Here is a 22052-nt window from a genome sequence, read left to right as displayed (position 1 = left end):
TGGACACCTTCCTGTGTAACCTCATCTGGGTGTTCCTGCTCCATGGGGGGATTGCACTGGGTGAGCTTTCCAGGTCCTTCCAACCCCTGACACTCTGGGATTCTGTAGTTTTGGTCAGTCTGTAATTGCAATATTGGGTCTATTTCTCTTCGGGCCACCTTTCAGTTGAATGTTTATTCTTGTTTTATTTGTATTTTTTCTTTCTTGCATGAAGAAACAAGTTTGCTGGCCCATTGGCTTCTGGTTGCCTCACTGCAGAATGGCCTTTTAATAGCTGAAAAAAAATTATGAAGCTATAAACCCATTTGGCATTTGACTTATTGTGTGAGATCCTACTTGGTTCGTCTGCTTTCTTATAACCTACGCAACATTTTTCAAATTAGGAAAAAGCAAATAAAAAGAACACGCAACTGAAACATTAGTTTCCTGCTACCACTTTTTCATCAGAATATTGATAGTCTTTAAATTATTGTATTAAATCGACCATAAATTGATGTATTTTTAAAAAGAGGTAAATTTGCTAGCGACACCACATAGTGTTTATAGAGGATAGTAGGCCTTTTGTCAACAGGCATGTCTAAGGAGGTACAAAACAGTGCCTGAAATACGGATATGCATAGATTAGGCTGAATAATTTTACATTCCTTTGAAAATTATTTTTGTAATGGTAGGAATAGATTTCCCAGGAAAGAGCATTCACAGCTGGGAAAACAGTTGCTACTTTGAAGATGGTTTTCCCAGGCGAAAGGCTCACGTCCCCAACTGTGTTTGGTATAAACAAGATGTGGTGTATGTCTTACTTTTATTTAGAGGAGTTGTGCATCCTTCATTACATATTAACCAGCACATTTCATGCTAATTGCGGGTATTTGCCTTAATCTGTGTACACTCAAAGCTAATTCCTCACTTTCATTGATATAACCAGGGTATTAAAGTGATGGTGAATTTGGTGGTGAAACACAACCGTCCTTTCATTGCTATTAAGGGGGGAAATTCTTCTTTCTCTTCTTGGAACATGTACCTGATGTTTCCTCTCGACTCCGAGGTGCGACCTTGTTAGGTTTCCAGCAGAAGTTCTTGTTTCATGACTAAGCTGCAAATATCTCCACAAAATTAAGATTCAGCACAAGATTCCCGCTTGTGGGCTGAATTTGTTGAGTAACAACCGCCTGTGAGCGGTTGTTGGAGGAAGGAGCAGAGGCCGCCTGACCGTGTGTCACCCAGCGCCAGCCCAGGGACAACACTCTTTGCTGTCCTTTGTCAAGTGTGAGTGTTTTTCATTTCTACATTAATGCCTTCTAATGCATCACGGAGAGAGGCATCGTAAATAAAAATTGCTGGAAAAGGCCCAAATTACTGAATATAGAGAATTTGGCACAAAACCTCAAAAGATTTAGAGCTTCCGTTAAAAAAAAAAATCAAGTCCCATAACGTGTTTGAATTCACAAACCACGTTCCACTTGGCTAGAAGTTCAGTTGCAAGCCTGAAAGGATCAATGTTTGCTGCATTCTGATATAGGATAATGAGCAGAGGAACGGGCACTCGAAGGCATTTGTTCTTGACGGGGCTTGTAACTTGGAAGTGTGTACAGTATAATGGATTAATGCAAGCCTGATTCTTGTGGATTTGTTACTTCCTTTTATTGCTCTTGGTACTATTTTGTTAATGTTAATTTGTTTTAAAAAAATCCAGTATTGGATATTTAAAACATGTTTATTGTAAAAAGCAGTGGTTTTCCCGTCCTTGGCAGAACGCTCCTGCTTTTTTAAATAACATGGGACTCTAGTATAAGGATTTTTATAAAATACACATTATTGTGTGTTGATGGAATAGATTAAAAACCCAATAATCTGGACAGGATAAAAGGGGGAGGATGGCTGCTTCCACACTATCAATGAGAAACTAGAATTATTTCACCAGAACTTTCCTCCTCCAAAATACCTGTTGTGTTTAGATCAATACTGTGAACACACGAAAGATTAGTGTGTATTTATGTATGTTAACTAATAAATTACGGCATGGATAAAATGGCTCTTGAGTATTAGATCAAAGCCACACAGCTTAATAAAGTCTTGTAAAGCGCTTGTCTGTCACATCCAACAGGTGATTAGAACAGAAAATGAACCTTGTGACTTTGAGAAGCTGCCTGGAATAAGGAGGGTCCAAGCATGAAGGTATTTACCAGGGAAACCTCTTGCTTAAAGAACCGGAACCTTTCTTTGAATGCATTTGCCTATTTCTAATTGAATCCCCCAAGAGTTCTGTCGGACATCAAACAGATCCTCAACCAATGTTTTATTTAATTTCCCAGCATTATCTTAATAATCGGCATCTGTAAACCAGGCTTTTGCAAACAGAATAAGTACATAAGGGAAGATAAAGCTCTGCTCCCACCGACTTACAGTTTGAACTGAATCAGAACTGCTTGGACAATGTACTGAAGACTTAGAGCTGCATCGCTTAGAAAAGAGCAGAGACGTTGTGTTAAAGAGAACAGAAAATCTTACAGGCTTGTATTTTTACCACATACTTAAAAACGGCCGTTCTATCCTACCCCTGCCTTATGTGCTGAATCATAAATGGGAACTACTTGTATTTACCTAGCTGTAAAATAACGAAGTCATTACAGAACTGTTATACTGAACTAGAATACAAAGTTGATTGAAGTTGTTCATGGCTGTTGTGGACTCATAGTGGACTTTGGAGCCTTCATGGACCTCATTGGCTGGTTCTTTTTTCTTCTAGCTGCCTTTAGAATAGGCAAGTTTCTCCTATTTCATTATAAAAGTCCCATCACATGGCTATTCTTACACCTAAGTCTGTAGCTCTGATTTTTCTTGAGGTGTTTTTAATAAACTTGTGGGGTTTTTGTTTGCTTTCATGGCAAGCTTACTGTGTTTCATTTAGAACATGGTGTCTTCTTTACAAAGCTAAACTGAGGGAGTGCACCCTGGCTGACCGGGTAGTGAGGTGGACTGGGAACTGGCTGAAGGGAAGAAGCCAGAGAGTCGTGGTCAATGGGGCAGAGTCCAGTTGGACGCCTGTAGTGAGGGTGGCAGAGCCTGGCCCAGGCTGCCCGGGGGTTGTGGAGTCTCCTTCTGTGCAGACATTCCAACCCGCCTGGACACCTTCCTGTGTAACCTCATCTGGGTGTTCCTGCTCCATGGGGGGATTGCACTGGATGAGCTTTCCAGGTCCCTTCAACCCCTGACACTCTGGAATTTAAGTCCTGGTCTAGTCTGGACTTCTAATAGGAGTGGTTGACTGTCCTGATCCTATAGGTCTTGTAACAAAACTTTCTGTCCAAGACCCAAAAGGTCTCACTGAGTACCTGTGAGTCAAGAACCGCACAAAGGGAGGTGGGGACAGGGACAGCTTTCCACGGCTCCTCACAGACCCCTGGTGCTGGGCTGATTCTGGGGGATCAGTGAGTGTTCAGCAGCAGCTCTGCCACCAACTTTGTGCCTCAACAGGGACATTCACCACCAGGCAGCTTGACATTAGAGTAAGAAAACACCCTGTCACGTTTCTCACTGTTCCGAGAGTATTAAGCTTTTAATATCAGAAGTAATTCTTCTGACTTTATGTATTTGAAAGCCAAGCGAGTTTATCAATGATGTTCCCGCAGGTGTCACTATCTGTATCCTGTCTTGCTACTCAGTGGTCAGATGGATGTTTGGGATATCGTCACATCATTTAAGTGAGTTCTTGCCTTGCTTTCTGTCTGAATTTGCTGGGTGTGCTTAGCTCCTAAGCACTGGAACACAGGAGTTAGAAGGTTTCTGTAGCCAGGTAGAGGCTGTTTCTCTTCTGTAGTTGTGAAGGGAGAGAGAATGAAAGGAAGAAAATCTTATTTGCTGTTATGCTACTGTCAAGTGGCTTGGGACTGGTAAGCAGAGTTGCTGCTTTGGAAAGGCTTACTCTGTTGCATTAAATACCTATTTAGAGTAGTTATATTTAAAAGTTAAGGTTTCACTTTTTGGCAGTGAATAGTTCAGTAGCTTGTTAGTTCAGAACTTGAAAACTTCTGTCTATGACTGCAGCAGACTGTTCAAACAACTTCAGAAAACAGGTTAGCAACTTGGGCACGGTTTTATCACCAGGGTCGAGCAACTTCAGGAGCCATCGTAAACAGGTGACTTTGTGGAACTTGGACAATCACTAAATTTTATAGTGGAATTCAGTGCGTGTATGTGAAAAATAGTGGATACGAGGCCGAGTTGGAAGGAATGAGCTGATCCTGCCCTGTGTGAAGTCCTGAGAAGGCTCCGCTCTTCCCTTGTCGTCTTGGGTGGCTGCCCCGCTCCGCAGTGTTTATTCTGAGCTCCTGGCCGTGTTTTGCTCCGTATGATGGAATGGGAGTCTAAAAGGAAGCCAAGAGCCAAGGGCTAAAAATTTCGGTGTATCATATGTCAATGTGGAATAAATAGTTTGGACAATACTGCTGAAGGAAGGCCACCTAAATTATGAATATGAATGGAGGCTGGTGAGGTTTTCAAATCCAGCGGGTGTCTCTTTCAGACACAGCACAGGGCACTTACCGCAGTTCACCTCCAGGCAGCACGGCCTGGGGATACAGGAAGGATGGGCTGCATTTGTGACTTAAAAATACCTTGTTCCTTATCAGCTCTTGTTGCGGATTTAACATGAAAAGATAAAGTGCAATTCCAAGGTGGAAATGGTTTATTTGTGCTGTATTTTTTAAACAGAATGTAAAAATGATAATAATTTCTTAACGTAGACAGTCACTGAGGGAGGAATAGCTCGGTCTGTGTATTGATGGGCTGCTCTAGATGTAACTGGCAATGTAAGCCTGAACTTCTATTGCAAAGATGTGGCCCAATCAATTGAATTAAACAATGAATTTGGCCCTGTGCTCTTCTATGATGAAAGTTTAAATAGTTGTCTGATGGCCTGAATGGATAAGGTATGACTTTTGGAGCAGAAGGGAGGGATAACATCCCTTAAATGAAAATCAAACCCTTATCTTTGAAGGGAGGGGGGACTTTTCTTGCGTCTCGCCCATATTCTGTTGGTCTTGCACAGAATCTGATCTCCTGACTCATTGATTCCAATTCCTGCCACATTCCCCCTCACATCATGTAATGCCTGTCATCAATTAACCAAACTTCATTTTGAGGCTGACTGGGCTTTTTCTGGCTGGGGATGTTGTGCCTTCGTGGTCGGTACATTTTGTCTCCTCAAGCTGTTCAAAGGATGCAAAGTTACAGCATCTCTTTCACGTGTTAAAATGGTCTCAGATAACTCTTTTTCACGTCTCTTTACACAGCTGAGGGAAAACTGAGGCTTTGGGTCGGTGGAGGTTCAGGCTGGTGCCAGCTTGTGCTGTTCGAGTTTATTTTGTTTCTAGATATTAAATAATACTCTGTGCATTCATGACGTTGTGTGTGTGTTAAGGTGGTGGTTTCAAATGCAGTTCACCATTTCAAGGATTCTTTCATAGAGATTTTTAGACTTTATTCTTGTTTTTCCTCCATCCCTGTGTGCTTTTCCCAACACTAAACTGGTCTCGCCTGCAGAGCTGATCCTTAGAGCCTTTGCTGTAATAGGCTGTATCTGTGATAAACAGGTTTTTAAACCTCATAGTTGTCATCAGTCCGGCATTTCAGAAAGGCGTATGGAATCCCTCCCTTAAATTAAACAGCTTGTGGGAGACCAGAGAAGAAAGTGAAGTGGTTCTATCATGGTTCTTTTTCTCATTTCCTCTCTGGTCCAGAAAGGGTTTTGTTTATTGATGATCACGCGCTTTAATGTTTAAGAAAGCTACATAAAGCACAGGGCTTTTGGTTCACGGATAAGCTGCGGTAACAAGTTTGTGCAAGATGTTGGGCTGCAGAAAGCAGGTTGTATATACAAATACATGAAAGGTGTATGGCATTGCTGTGTTAGTGTTTAAAAAGGAAAAGGTTGGGAAGGAGTGTGCCCTTTTTTCACCTGGGAGAGGACTTTTGATTTATTTGAAGTGACTGGTATGTTTAGCTTTAGTAATTTCAGGCACAGGTCATAAACCTGTACCGAAATATCAACAGGAGGAAACTCATCGGGTAGCTTAGAATATTTGGGTTGAAATGTGGAACAGGTTGTTTGAGATTGAGTAAGTACTGTTTTCTTCATCCTATAATAGTTGGATCTTTCCTAGATTTTGCTGTGATATCAGGATATTCCTGAATACGATCGTGTAGAAACCATTCCATAGCTTGTCTGAGCAGGCATTTGCTCTGTCTGTTTATTGTTAGAAGCTTCTGAGCAAAGACACTTTCTTGATTTGTTATCCACAGGGGTGATGAAAGGGCTCCTGCGTAGCCTTGGGCAAAACACACATTCCTGCATTGGAAGGGAGGAGGAAGAGAAAGTTTACTCTCATCAAAACAAAACAAGCAACAGCCCCAATTGGGAAAGTGTATTCCTGCAATCCCAAATAACTTCTTTATTCCCGGCAAGATCGCACCAACCTAATGTATCTGTACGCTAAGACGTGTCTTACTTCATGGAATGGCATTGCCAAGGGAATGATCCATTCCTTCAGTTCTATGTTGTCTGAAATAGCCATCTTTCAATGTATGGTTAAAGTACGTGGGCAGTCAATAGGATATGAGTAATTATAGCTAATTCCAAAAGTGAAAACAACGAGGAAAAAGGGCTCTGGGCGATGTAGCACGATGACACATCGGTTTAGAAAGTTGTTCTATGCGGAGGGGCCATGGCCATACTTGCATCTTTCTTGGAATAAGTTGTAGCTGGTGTTGTACAGCAAAGCTATGCCTAAATGACACTGTCGTCGGACTGTGCTTGGCAGTCACCAGCCAGCAGCAGCCGCTGCCCGCGCCACCCTGCACTCCCTATTCCAGCTGCAGGAATCTCGGGTTGTCTACTTCACATTCAGCCATCGTCTTGTGGCCTCTCTGTTTATAGGTCACGTCTTTTGTGGCCAAAACTTCCACTAGGAAACTCTTAAGTACTTCGTGAGAAATATGAGTGGAATTGTTGTTTCCACTGTTTTCTTTATTGCTTAGTAACTCTAGTCATTGTTTGAAGTGTCTGCACTTTAACATCCTTTAAAATCTGTTCATGTGCTAATTAATTCATATATGACATTTGAAAACAGGACAGCACATGTTATTCTGCGAATTTCTGGTGCTTCCGTCGTTGAGCACAGAGGTGAAATGAGTTTGTCAACTTCAGAGCTGGAGCAAGTGATGCTTTAATGATTTTGCACACCAGTCTCTAGGAACTTTCCAGCTTCCCCTGCACAAGTTCAGCAGTAACCTCTGCTGAACATCATTCACATTTAAACCCCAAGTATTTTCTAGCAGAAATTAAAAACTATTGTTTTCAAGTACGTGGTGCTAACATTTGTTTTCTTAGTTAATTAATCTTCAAATGAACTAAGCAACCAATGTGCATCTTAAAATCTTGAAAGGCCAGTGGTTTCTGGATATGGGATGGACGGTGCACGAAGTGCAGACCTGATCCCAGCTCATCACGCTCCCCATTACGTAAGTTCTTTCCTTCTACAAGCTGAGGCTTCTGGCATTTTCCTAAGCAATTTTCATACTCCTTTGCAGAACTCGACTTTTGTTCCAAGCCACAGCATTTTGTCCTGGCCATCAAATGGGTCTGCTAAGTGTAAAGAGAGCTCGTACGACCCGCATTTAAATCTGAAGGCAGGTATGCATGGCTGTATATGTGCACTGGCATTTTTGACGGAAGGCCCAATTATGTCTGTCCTGGGAAAGATTGTCTTGGGCAATACTTAAGATAGAATAATGCATTAAATTTTGCTTCTGTGAACCTCTTTGAGATGAGCAATATAGTTACAGATTACTTCAGTTCTGATTAAGCGCTGATGTAAACAGTAGATTACATTTATGAGACAAAACTCACCAGTGTGCTAGATTATATTAAGATTAAAAAAAATGTTAACCGTGGAAGACACGCTAGAATACAGTGACGATAGTACTATGTAGTTCTTCTAAGCAAAGTCATTTATCTTAACATATTTGGATGAAAAACGAAATCAATGTTTTCTGCATCTCCACATCAATGTGTTGTAATGATTTTCCCCCACTGTTACAGCAGCTTCATTATTTCAGTGGAAGTATCTTTTATACACCAGCAAAGTAGCATCTCTGATAATCGGGTTACATCTAGAGTCTTCCTAACTCGATAACATTTTCTTCTCTATTGTCATTCATACATGTGTCATACAAAATTAAGCTCCTTCAGTGCTCAGCTTTTAATAATCCTGTTCATAATTAAATATTAATCTGACTAAAACGTATTGTTCTACATTAAAGTCTTGTCATAAAAACATTTTGAATATAAACTTTCGATACTCGGAGTGATACTATATATATATATACACACAAATGCACTTTTTTTCTGTTAGTAGCAAGCATTTTGTTCACTATTTGCACAGCTTCACAGTCATGTGTTTGATACAAGCGCTACTCAGTCAGACTTCGGATTGCTCGTTGCTGTCGGGAATGACAGACGTTAGGGCAGCCTGACAGAAGCGATGCAGCGTTGACATTTTCGTCTTCTGCTCGATGTACAGCCGCAGTTTGTCTCGGAAGGTTTCTCCTAGAAAACTGTAAATTAAGGGGTTCAAGCAGCTATTAGAAAAAGCTGCCAGGTTCACAATGTGTCCTGTTAAAGGATAATCGTGCCTGAAGGATGGGCTGCTTGAGGAGACGGGCTCGCTTTTCTTCTGGAGGAGTTGGACGCTAATGAAGACATTTTCAGGTAACCAGCAGATAAAGAAAACCAAGACGACAACAAAAATCATTCGAAGAGCCTTTTGTCGCCGCAGCCGGAGGCTCCTGTGCTTGTGGGCTCTGATCAGAACCCGCACGATTAACGAGTAACAAAGCCCGATGATCACAAAGGGGATAATAAACCCCAAGGTTATTTCTAGCCACTGGATTTCCTTTACATCTGCAAAACAAAAATAGACCTCTCCGGTGTGCTGTAAATGCACGGCCGTGAATGGAACTAGCGCTGCAGAAATGGACGCCATCCATATGAGCCCGCAGCTCAAGCGAGCGTGCTGCATAGTGCGAAATATGTTGGACCTCATGACTTTGGCCAGTGCTATGTATCTGTCAAAGCTCATCCATGTCAGAAAGAAAATGCTGCTATACATGTTGATCTGAAGGAACAAAGACATAAAGGTACAAATAATGGTGATATCGTAATACTTTTCGTCAAGGTTAAAAACCTCAATGAGAGAATCAGCGACTAGAATGAGATCAGCCACTGCGAGGTTTATGAAGTAAAGGTCTGGAATAGTCATTTTTTCACGAAAGCTTATATTGACAACCAGTATCAGAATGTTTCCTACAAAACCAATAGGAAAAAGAAATATCGTGTAAAGGCATGATAAGAAAAGACCAATAACATATTGTTGGTGTTCTGATTTATCAGCTAGTCTAGAAGACAGGCTTTCGTTACACAAATGGGATGCATTTAGGTTAAAAGTCGTGCCGTTACATATAACGGGTGATATTGAGGCAGAAAAAGTTTCCATGGTTAAAATATCTTCAGAAAAGATATTAGTACTCACAGTTTGGTGGTAATGCCAAACAAATCAGATTTGGGGTTGTTTTCAACTAAGTTCATAGCAAGCATTTTGACTGGAATGCAAGATGATGTACGCTCTCGTATAGGAAATTAAGGTTTGTTACAAGTCTAATTAGACTGAAAATTGACTGAAATATAACAGTAGCAAATAGTTAAATTTCTTTACAGGACACTATATATGGTGAATGAGTGAATTTGCAGTTCCTGTGTGCCTTAGGATGACGTAGGAATCTTTTTACCATTCTGGTACTTGGATCTCGTTATTAAAAGCTTTTCAGCAGCAGCCTTTCCTCATGCGGGCTGGAGGGCAGTGGGATTTCAGCTCCATTGGTTTGCTTTTGATAATCAATGAACATCCTTGGACCTGCAATTTGCAAGCGGAAAACGATTAATCTCACACTCCTGCATTATTGTACCATGTGCTGCAATGGACTCAGCAGACACAGCCGAGCCTGTGGGAAACATCACCTTTGAATATATATATATATATATATATATATACACACGCAAAGGTTTGATTAAAAGACATTTGTTCTAGATAATAATATATCGTGAGGGCAGATCTGTTAAAAATTGTGCACTATTCAGGGATTTGGTGTTGGGAAATGTCGAAATATAGAAAATCATAGGAGTTCAGCCTCTTGAAGCAAAACTGCTTTGTCTATTAAATCTCTCTATTTCATCAGCATCTTGCAAGGCTGTTGAGCAGCAGAGTCTGTGGCTGAGAAGGCAACAGGGATGAAAAGCAGCCGGTTCCTTCTGCTTCCAGTGGGAAGGAAAAGGCAGGTTTTAGACATGAGGGTAATACGAGCAGCGTATTGATTTACACCAACATTATTAGACTCGATCTGCTTTGCTTTGTGATTAATTATGTTGCACTGACTTCCGGCTGGGAATGGAAAATACCAGTTATCTGTTTACTTATAAATGCTGAATGCTGTGAGCTTGAAGCATTGCTAGAATTTCATTTAAAAGGAGAGGAAGAAACAAACATAAGACACTCCAAGCAAATAAGACAGCAAGAAAATGATAAGCCAGGGTATTTTGTGTTAAATTTGACATATTTTTAGTTGCTTTCATCTCCACCGTACTACAAAGACCTTGATTTTAATTACATTAAAACATATTAAAAAAAGAAATTGTTTACTAGTAAAATTCATGCATATTTACACATTTTAATGACTTAAATCCCATTGATGTAAAGTCTTCGAGAGAAGGAGCCCCAGACCACTAACGGAGTAGGAGTATTAGAATGGTTTAGGTCAGAAATTTAGCTCTGAGTTTGCTTCAATGTATCTGAGTTATCAGAAGTAGCAGATAAATACAGAGACCTGTTCTGGAGTTTTTACTTCTCAATGAAATGGCCATAAATACACAGGAGCTGTTGCTATGTCTTGAATCACTTTCATGCTGTAAATCCTTATGCAAAAATAACCATATGAAATTACACTTATTGGAAGAAAGTTCGGTATTTGTTTCAAGCAGTTGTGGAAGTCCTGGGTGAACTGTTGTCTTTGATGTGCCATTGTCTTATTTTAGCGTAAGGCAATAAATCTGCTTTGAATACAATAAAAGGTAAATTATCAGTCTAAGCAATTGATTTAAATAGGTCGATCTGTGGTCAAATTTTAATTACATCTGAAAGGCCACCAAAAGCCAAGCAATTACAAGCATTGCAGGTAATCACGTACTGTAAAACGCTTTTATTTTACCTTAATTCCCTTTTTCCAGAGCTGATTTTCCCCCAGAGCGCAGGGGCTGGTTCTTGCTCGGGCTCCATAGATGCGGCGACATCAGTAAAGACTCGTATTTAGGTGCCCAAAGCTGCGGTGAACGGCACCTGTTGACCGTCCAGAGGCAAAAAACAAATCACATCAAAGTCTCTTCTGTTTTAAAACGTCTTAAATAAAGGGTAGTTTACAACAGCCAAATGCAGACCTTGCTCCATGTCCTTGGCAATAAAACAAGCTTTATAGATTCCCAGGGTTGTTCTAATTTGTGTGCAGCTGAAGTGCTGCTGTACAGCCTTATAAGGCTGGAATTAACCCTGTTTCTGCTGGTTTCTTTTTTATTAGAACTAGGCAGCATGTTTTCTGTCGTATTTGCTGGTTTTACTTTGCCTAATGTTCACTTTGCCGTCCTTTCTGCCTCTGGCGTGTTTTCACCTTAAATCGTCTGCTCAGACTTGCGGCTCAGCTGATCAATAACTAAGACATTTATTTGCAAATTGTAACTAAGCATATTCGACATACCATACACAGCAGGAATTATTACTTTGTATGTATATTTTAAAAGCCTTTGGACAATCTAAAGAGCAGCATTTGTCCGAGAGGAATCCAGCAGCCGAGAAGGATCCTTTGCTAAACTGGCAATATACATTTCAGTTTTCCTACCTTCAAGTCGATCCTGTTTTGCCCGTTTGTATTTAAATTTTCAGGGGTGCGTCATCATCCTCGCACTTAGTGTTGCTCAGCTCAAAATCCCACGGATAAAATCAGCTTATTTTGGGAAGAACGGGGAGCCTCAGTCTTGCATAAGAACACCAGTGTTGCAGGTGGAGTTTTGCATTTGGGCTGTAGGAGGGAAAAAACCCACTTGCCATTTCCACAAACACCACCTACTGGTGGCCGGGCTTGCGAGAACGGAAAGCGAGTTAAACCTTTCTTACGGAAAAGAAACGCTTCCTTTGTGTAGGTTGTGTTCATTTGTGTAGGTTGTGTTCATTTGTGTAGGTTGTGTTCATTTGTGTAGGTTGTGTTCATTTGTGTAGGTTGTGTTCATTTGTGTAGGTTGTGTAGGTTGCTTTAGACACTATTCATTGGGTACCCGAATGTTGTGCCATTAACATCTGCTGGAGGTCGATGCCGCGTTCGGCCGCTGCTGGAACGAGACAAATGGGATCGCGGCACTTCGGATTTCAAGAAGACAATGTTACAGTTTCACAAGTGTGGAGTAAACGATTGACATGTCACTATGGTGGATTTATTGCTCAATTACAGTGGTCAAATATTTTTAGATTATTAAAAGGTCTCATCCGTAGAAAAGCGAAGCAAAAGTTCTTCCCACAGGTGACTCTGGGAGTAGAAGGGACTTTGCCTGTTAGTGCCCTTGCTGATTTAATGTTATCCATGTGCTGTGCATAGGAACACAGGGCTCTGGCAGTGTTACTAAAGCAGTTTTTTGACATGTTCTTATACAATGACTCTTCATAAATAGTTTTGGAATAGTCTATTTACCTTAAAAGAAAGTTTGTGCAAACGAGCGCGGGTGAAGTTTTCTGGGTGGCTTTTCCAGGGTTGTGAGGACAGGGAGCCTGAAGTGTTCTGAGAAATGTACAAACAGGACTGGAATAACTGTAACGTTAGAAACATCTCGTGATACCAGCTTTGAATGTCTTAATTTTTTGCTGTACTGAAGAAGAGGGTTATAAAGAGTCTTTGTTTGTGGATCATGTGGCTTTGCTGCACTTCGTTCTGTCCTTCAGAGCTTGCACTGATCTCTTCAGGGCTAGAAGGATGTTTTACTTTCCTTTATGCTCCTGGGTGTCAGTTGTTTGCAATTACGGGGGCCTGGATTTGAAAATCAGCTGGTCCGTTTGTCCTTGTCTTTCTAGCCGTGAATATCAACCGATTTGCTATGAAAATGTGTAATTCGGAGTGCTGATTTTCTTGTTGGAGTTTGTGGTAAGAAATGTCACTTTGCCACACTTCCAGAATCGTTAGGAAAATCTCTTTTGAAACACACACAAAGTATCAGTTTTCCCTGCTAGTAGAAATGTGAAGCATGAGAGGCCAAATCTAATATTATGATATTGCATTATTATATCGTAATTAGCGAGTTCTGTATTTCACTAAATATTTTATGAGATGATCATGTGAATTCTCCAAATCCTGTTTCCTAAACCAGATGACATCATCTTCGGGCTCTTGTTTATGCAGTCAGATTATCGTTACTGATTAATCTGTCTTCATCTCACCGCTCATCGCTTCCAGAATCTATAAAGTGCTTAAAACTCATTCAAGCAGCTGCTGAACGTTGTGCCCGTTCTCTTTCCCGGTCAGTTGCTGATGTTCCATGGGACCTTCCAGGGAGTGCCCTAATGATCCATACCTAGTGAGGGTTGTGCCAGCATTAAGCACCATGGTTCCGCCTGTCCTACCTTATCTTGATTGTTGCTGAGAACGTGCGTGGAAACAGCCTGTGCAACAGCATTCATACAACGTCACACCTCAATCTAGCAGTTTGGTTTTAAATCTGGAATAGTCAGCCTCTAAACCACTGTATATATCTCCATGAACGTGTCTAATGCTGCAGAGCCTTTAAGGAACACTAGTGTAATTGTCTATGATGTACTTAAGTGCAGCAAGAGGTTTAGAGTGGGGTATAATAGAAGATATTCTATGTAATTTAGATAGTCTATGTGATTTAGCAGATTTCAACATATGTTGCCTTGCAAAAGGGGTGGGAGCTGGGGAGAGTGAAGCTGGGAGGTGTGAGGACAGCAGAGAAGACCCCAAGAGCTGCAGCGCATCGTGGCTCCTGAGCCACCACAACGCGGCCGCTTCTCCAGCGGGACAAGCGGGACCAGCCCTGTGGGGTCTGAGAGTCTTGGGTTCTGTGGAACGGCTTTGGGTACAAAGCTATGGAGTCCTGGAGAAATTAGATCAGGACTGGGCTGTACAAAGCTGAAAGAAAGTGACTTACTGTATTGCATGGAATTGCCATTAATGAAAATCGCCTGAGGGTGCTTGCAGCGCAGTCCAACCATATGCAGGAGAATTAATGATTGTATAAGAATCTCTACTGAAATTCTCTCCAGAGGAATTACAGACGTTGTTGTAATGTTCACAAAGTTTGGCAAGTAGATTGATCTCCACATTCTATCTCACCTTTCTGGTGGTGTGGACACCGACTTCTTCAGCCCCTGAACATCTGTCTGCCTGGACTCTCGTACCGTGGAAGCGGAACACATTAGTTCATTTTAGCCAATTAGTGAATCGGTTTGTCGTGCAATATATGTGGTGTAAATGTTCTATACATACTTTGGCTGAATTATTTGAGCTTTCACCCTACACCAAATCTTCTGCAACTACCTCAAAATCAAGATCAAGCTGTAGCCCTTTCAGGGTCTGACATTTGAAGTCAGAGTGTAGCTAAGGCCGGGCTCAGGATACATTTAGGAGTGCGGCAGCTCGGGTTAGGGCCCAAGTGTGCCAATCCAGTCTCTCTTTAGCTCAGATGTTGTTTTGCAATAGGATCAGATTTGCGCCAGCTGGTTCAGCGAAGATGAGCACTTGGTCTCTGCTTCTTCTCTTCCAAAACGTGTTACCAACTCAGAAATTAATGCTTAAACTTCAGCAGCCTGCTCATTTCTCTCTTTTACGGAACGTTTTTTTTTTTTCCCAAAAGCAGGCCAGTCTTAAAAAGATGCGAATATTACCAGTACAGAAGTAAAATATTCTTCTTTGAGTTTAAGTAGATCCCTTTAGTTAATTTTGACAGCATGCCTATAAAAATATGTGCTCTATTTCTTCTGGAACACACTGTTCAAAAGGAGGTGAAGCTGGAAGCCGTGAGTGTTCAACAAAGCTGCTGCTGGTATAGAGGGGAAAAACATCTCTGAGCAGGGAGATCTTATTTTGTTCTTAAAAATACGCTTCAAGTTATTCATAATTTAAAGGTTATTACTTTTAATCTTAGGCAAAGCTGATCTCTTCTCCCTCCTATCAGACTATGTTAGAGTGCATTTTGGGGTCTGTTTCTGTTCCTTCCCCCATTGCACACAAGGCTCTTCGCCCTCATATTCCAGCTGGATGCAAGTCGATTTTTCTCCAGGACTGCACATTAGTGTAAGCTCTGAGTACCTTTAGAAAGAGCGATTTAACAAAACACTTCTATAAGTTATATTCATACCTATTTGAATTATTGTTCTGCATTTTTCAACCTCTTCTGTTTACCTTCGTTCTCTCCTATTTAGTCAGGAAGTCTTTTCATTGTACGCAGATATTTCTTTATGACAATACAACCGGGTATCTAGAAAATGCTGGCTCTTTCTCCGGGACAGTAGCCATGGATGGGGAAGAGACCCGAGTACGTTCCCTCCCGTCTCACAGGTAACAGCCCATAGCTACACCCAGGAGTACTCACAGACTTACATGTAGTGGACAAGACCTGACCTACTCATTCCCAGATCCTGGAAGGCTCCTGCAGGTTGTTTCTCCTCTGTGTGGTGATGGTTCTGCTCTAGCTGGGTGCCTTGCTGAGAGGATCGTTAAGCATCTTTCCACCCATGTTGAACCTTCAGGCTCCTTACAGGTGCCTTATTGTGATTTATTCACCATTAGACCAGTTCCCAGGTCCTGGTCAACGTTAACTAGAGTCAACATTTACTGACTAGGTTTTCTATTATGCACCATTAACAGTAACTCAGGACTCAGAACACAATCTTTATTATTTCATCCTCAAATATAAAATATATGGAAGCAGTGAATAAAGTAGAATCCTTCGTGCATAATTCCCATACTAGAAAATAACCTACTTAGCCATAGCACAGTGGAAACCACGATATCCTGTCTGAATTGGAATAAACAGCTTCTGACACACTCTTGCACACAGTCTGTCAGTTTTTCCACTGACGTACAGCTCTTCCAACTCATCTCTTCACATTTCTTTCTGCAGGGCTGGTCTTCAGTCCTTGTTGTTTAATCTCCCCCTTCCCAGGTGCAAAACAAAACCTCTGATGCCAGCTGAGAAATCCTTTCACAAGTACGAAACTGGTTCTTGGATTTAGATAGACGACTCTTACCTACGTCCATCCGCTCTGACCAGGTTCTATAATGGTCTGTTTATATGCCGTGTTCTTTAATGATCCATCTGTCCATGCTGGCAGCAGCAAACTGAACAGGAAGACTGGCTGACATAATACAATGCAGACATCTCACCAGCTGATTTTTACATCTTGCAGAAATGTTGGTCCTTATGGTCATAGAGAGACTATGTATTGCCCTTTATTTGCATGTGATGCAGCCATAGTCCATACATTTCAGGACTTGGATGTCTATGACTAGACCCGTGTACCTAGATACTAGATCTATATACTGTAGTATTATTGAACAAATGTCCTGTGTTCTTCCAGTGATGCACTTGGCTGTTTTGTGGGCGATGTGCCTGTTGATTGTGCTCACATTTCTGTGTTAAGCAGCCCATGCTGATTTGCAGCGACGTGGAACCTGTCAGGAAGACTTTCTAACACATCCAACTGCAAAACAGTCTTATCAGCTCTGTTAGCACCCAGGTGCCACCCAAAGGCAAGTGTTTGAGCATCACGGTGGCTTTTCTCAGAAACCATCAGGTCACCTGAGCATTTCTCATCACATCTCTGTATTTTTAGAACTCTGCAGTCCACATCTACATGTTTATCCAAGATCTAGTACAATTACATGCTTTCCCAGTTGTTTCCATTCTGCCCACCTCTATGAGAGGAAAGGCTGAAACTGAAGCCAAATGTGTAGGATGATTCCTTGGCCAAATTTGGTTACAGTAAAAAACATTTAAAAATTTGCACCTCCACCTCAGCCTGTGTTGGCCGTTGGTTCTGCAGATCTACAGCTCAACTTCTGTGCCACAGCTGTTTTTTTTTTTCTCTGATTCAGATGGATTTTTTTCCACATTTTCCACCATTTACCCATGAATTTGGGGGTCCTGGGGACAGCAAGGTGACCATGAGCCAGCACTGGGCCCTTGTGGCCAGGAAGCCAATGGGACCTGGGGTGGGTCAGAAGAGGGTGGTCAGTAGGTCAGAGAGGTTCTCCTGCCCCTCTGCTCTGCCCTGGGGAGACCACACCTGGAATCTTGTGTCCTGTTGTGGCCCCTCAGTTCCAGCAGGACAGGGAACTGCTGCAGAGAGTCCAGCGCAGCCACCGAGATGCTGCAGGGAGTGGAGCATCTACCGTGTGAGGAAAGGCTGAGGGAGCTGGGGCTCTGGAGCTGGACAAGAGGACACTGAGGGGGGTCTCATTCCTGGGGATCAATATGGAAAGGGGCAGTGTCAGGAGGATGGAGCCAGGCTCTGCTGGTGACAACCAACAGTAGGACAAGGGGTAATGGTTTCATGTTGAAACACAACAGGTTCCACTTAAATTGGAGAAGAAACTTGTTGGGGTGAGGGTGGCAGAGCCTGGCCCAGGCTGCCCAGGGGGTTGTGGAGTCTCCTTCTGTGCAGACATTCCAACCTGCCTGGACACCTTCCTGTGTAACCTCATCTGGGTGTTCCTGCTCCATGGGGGGATTGCACTGGATGAGCTTTCCAGGTCCCTTCAACCCCTGACACTCTGGGATTCTGTGAATTCTCATCTAAACGTATAACACTCCTCTCTTGTCTCTAGCAGAGCCCTGACTTCAGTTTGGAAATGGGGCTCTGCTTTTGTTTGCCTTTTTAAAAACATGCCTCAGTTACGCTAGCCTGCACTGGCTTTTGCCCTTTTTTCGTTCGTATATTATTGAACGTGGCTCTTCCAAGGCACGCGACTTTGCGCTTCTGAATGAACTTATCAAGAATGGCTTAAATCAATAATTGCTCTAAGTCTTAATGCAAAGTTGAAGCTGAGAGGATGTTAACAAAAAGCTTTAATTCTTGCACAAAGTTTTAATTAGCCATCCTGTTGATCTTTCCAGTTCAGTGCCTCACAAAGGACCCGAAGCTTTCCTTTACGGACCAGCATTTCCATTAATTTGATTTGATGTGCACAATAACTCAGACAAAAACCTTAAGGACCACAAAATTATAAGAGGAAAATGGAAAAAGGGAAGAAATGCTCAGTTTGATTGTGTATGTGTATATATATAACACAAGTGCTACAGTAGACTCGTGGTATCACGTACTATTTCAGGACTATAGTGGATTCTTAAGCCATACTTCACTGCTGCTGCTACTGGACTTTACCAATGTTATAAAAACAAGTAGTTTGTAGGGTCAAAGCTGCTTTCCGCTCTGGTGTTGTTGGCGTCTTTGCCAAGGCATTGGTATCATTACAAAAGCACGCTCGCGTGGCAATAGCACTTTTCTTTCTACTTGGCTTTGAAATAAAGCTTGCAGAAAATAGGCACTTTAAATATACATATGTATATATGAGAAAAACCCCAAACAACCTCAAGCCTACATATTTTCTCATAGATAACTGCAAATATTAGGCTAAGTATCTTTTTCCTTCCAGCGCTTGTAGCTGTAAGATAGTCCGAGTTCCAAAGAAGGAACAAACATCCTATTTTTAAAGAGTGAAAAACCAAACCAAAACCCATCAACAAACTAACAGGTGAAATGGATGGACAGTTGTTCAGAACAGCAGGTGTTACTGAGGCCCGTTTTCCTGGGCTGTCGTTGCTGGTATTTCAAGGTGATTGTGGGCAGCGTTTTCCCTTCGGCACTTCTGTATGACCTTAAGTATTTCATCCTTGCACGGTTTGTGAGAACCAAGTATAAATACCAAACTGGCACAGCTCTCGCAGAACAACGCGATTTCTGCGATATTCATCACGAGCTCGTTCTTTGGAGTTCCGACGCTCTTCTGTAATTTCAATGTTGTCCTGAGGAGAATCATAACGTTATAAAACAGACGGCATGCGAACATCGTTGTGCTTACGATGTACGCAGCAGAGTAGGTACGGAGGTGCTGTTTTAAAGCTGGAGCTTCGGCGGGTGCCGCTTTAGCGAAGAGAACAACAAAACAGAGTATCTGGAGAAACGACGGGATTCCAAAGCCAAAGGTGAATTTGACGATCTCGTATTCGGGCCATGCAAATAATGGATCTAACTGGCAGTCTGTTCTCAAGTGATAGTTTCCCGTGCCAACCAGCACGGCCCCAGTCAGCGACAAACAGAAGGCAGAAATAAGTACCAATCCAACACACAAGATGGGCCTTTGGGTTGCTGTGCCGAGAGAAGGCCTGGGCGGAAACCTCTTGAGTAACAGCACAAGGAGAATGAGAAGCAGAACATACTGAGAATTGAAATAACCCAAGTTGAAAAAGAACGACAGTACGGTACATGCGAGGTGGGTGGTGTTTAAATAGTCAGGTCTAGTAATGACAGTAAACGATAAAAAAATCATGACAATATTGCTGATGGTGAAGTGTAGAAGAAGTAAGTCTAAGTTTTCTATGACTTTGTACCGCAAGTAATTCTTTATGAAAATGATCAAAATACATATGCCGGCTGTTAATCCCGTCGGTACAAAAAGGGCGATGTAACAGTGCATGAGTCTTGATATGATGTTTTGAGAAGCTATGAAGGCTTCGATTTCTTCTGAGGAGGTGAAAGCCAAGTTCTTGCTTGGGTAGCTGATCCAGGTCATGTTGTGAGGAGTCATCCTTGCTCCCACACTGTGCTTGTTGCCCGTTCGATAGAGCCTGAAACAGAAACAGAAGGTGAAACAGGTTTTAAAGTACAGTTTGTGATGCCTCTAATTTGTGCGTTGTGTGCAGTCAGGATAAATATAGTCCGTTTTGGATGGATTTTATTTTCCGATATGAATTTCAAGCAAACTTTTAGCCAGAGAAATCTGCCTTTTTATTGTTTATCTGGTTCCTGCCCTCATCACAACCCCTGGCCCTCCATTAACACGGACAGGACCTTACTGCAGCTCCATTACACCAGCCAGGACCCAGCACACTCGCCTTGCCCTGAGAATGAATGGGAGAGCTGTCGGCTGGGTGGGTGAGGAAGGAATTGGCTCTGCAATGAGATGGAGCCGCTTTTCCTCACTGTTTCACCAAAACAGGAGAAGGCAGGACGCGGGGCGACTGCGGCGTGTGGGCTGCAGCACTAAATGGTTTCACTGTATTGCTGCAAGGGTGGGAATTTTGTATAATTTGAAGGCAGCCGACTGAGGAAAACGCAAAGATAATCACAATATGAGGCAAGAGTTGCATTCCTTTCGTTGTTTTACTTTTGCTTCCTTTCTGTTGGGGGGAAAAAGCCTTTCGTAACTGCAGGCTGCACGAGGAGCCCGTTCAAAATCAATGTGGATGTTTAAGAACCGTTATGAACAAACTGTTTTCACATGAAACGTCTTTATACGTTAATAATGCTGCCACTTGTAGCTGTTGCATAAAACTGCAGAACATAATGCTCTTCTGCATGCTCGAATTTGGGAAATGATTACCAGTGCGTTATAAGCCTATTGATAAAGTTTTAGCAAAGAACATTTTTTACAGCTGAGTTATAAATTCCTGAAAATAGGGAATTTTAAGGGTAATACGGATGGGCTGTTAGCTGTAATGACTCTGTGATATGTTGATATAATAATTCTAGTACCATATAAATGTCTGGAAGATCCTTTTTTAAGCCCCAAAGCTTTGTAGGACAGCGTAATATGTACTCATGAAAAAACGAGTGGAATAGATATAGATATATAAATTTTACAGCCCGCCTAACAGCATAATGAATTCAATTCCAAAAAGAAAATATCTGTGTACCTTGTACTGATTGATGCAGAAAATAACATACTTTTTATTAGCTACAAAGGATATTTTTAAACATAAGCTATTTAACTCCCTGTTCCTAATGAATTTTGCGTGTCTGATTACACATGGTCCTCAGTACTGGGAAAAGTTACACATGTTGGTATTTTTTACAGTGTAGAATGTTTTCTGGAGAAAGAATCCTTCATTTTGCCCAAGGATTTCAGTTTTGTGTTAGTTTAGTGGTTTGATTTCGTTCCGTTGACGGCAAAGCTGATCTATAGGCACAATGCACACAGACCGTGCAGCTGGCATAGCCAGGACCGTGACACACTCCTTATATGAGTTTCTATACAGCCACGTTAGTAAGAGTGATATACTTGGTTGTACATACTGCATTTTCCATAAAGGGATTGTAGTGATGTTAACTCTTCAAGTGAAAATAACTTTAAATTGGTAAAAAAGTTCATGAAGATGCATTAATGTTTTCAAGCTGTGTTCATTATAGATAAGTCAGTGTCTTAATGCTGACAGTTCATTTATGGTGGTTACCTCTGACACCACTTCATAATTCTGATAGTTCTAATCTCTCCTCAAAATTGGAATTCTAATACTGGTCTTAATTAGAAAAGTTGACTTATCGAAGTGCCTTTGATTAAGTGTTTATATAATCTTGTAGAATTCTAATTTCATTTCTATAGAACTGTGCGGTTCTGTTTTGATTCAGCTGTGTTCTTTGTGCCCTTTTAAACGCAGAGTTTCTTCCTTTGTAGAAAAGGTTCTTTTGGGAGACACCCCACTAGAGGAAGGGCTGATGCACCAGGGAGGTGGTTGGTTTGGGTGTTACAGGGGCGTTTGCAGGAGGGCAGAGCTGGCTGGGCAGCCCCTGCTTGTGGTTTAAGCTCTGAACATCACGCAGGAAACACTGATGACTTGTTAAGTGAGGAAATGTATCTCAAATGCAAGTAGAGCTTTTGTTCCTGTTCAGCGG

General features: G+C 41.8%; 2 protein-coding genes across 2 annotated transcripts in view; one reads left to right on the top strand and one right to left on the bottom strand.

The window, feature by feature from the left end:
• Positions 1-22052, top strand: part of CHLSN (cholesin) — a 103264-nt gene that overhangs the window by 7396 nt on the left and 73816 nt on the right. The gene's annotated exons all lie outside the window — the stretch shown is intronic.
• GPER1 (G protein-coupled estrogen receptor 1) lies at positions 8478-9551 on the bottom strand (the record flags this gene model as incomplete). Its single annotated transcript, XM_080354231.1, has 1 exon — positions 8478-9551. One exon carries the CDS (start codon positions 9549-9551, stop codon positions 8478-8480), a length of 1074 nt encoding a protein of 357 aa, XP_080210357.1.

Source organism: Nesoenas mayeri, assembly GCF_963082525.1.
Source record: "Nesoenas mayeri genome assembly, chromosome: 15".
NCBI lineage: Eukaryota > Metazoa > Chordata > Aves > Columbiformes > Columbidae > Nesoenas > Nesoenas mayeri.
The sequence above is the reverse complement of the archived record's forward strand: the minus strand, read 5'-3'. Positions and strand labels throughout refer to the sequence as shown.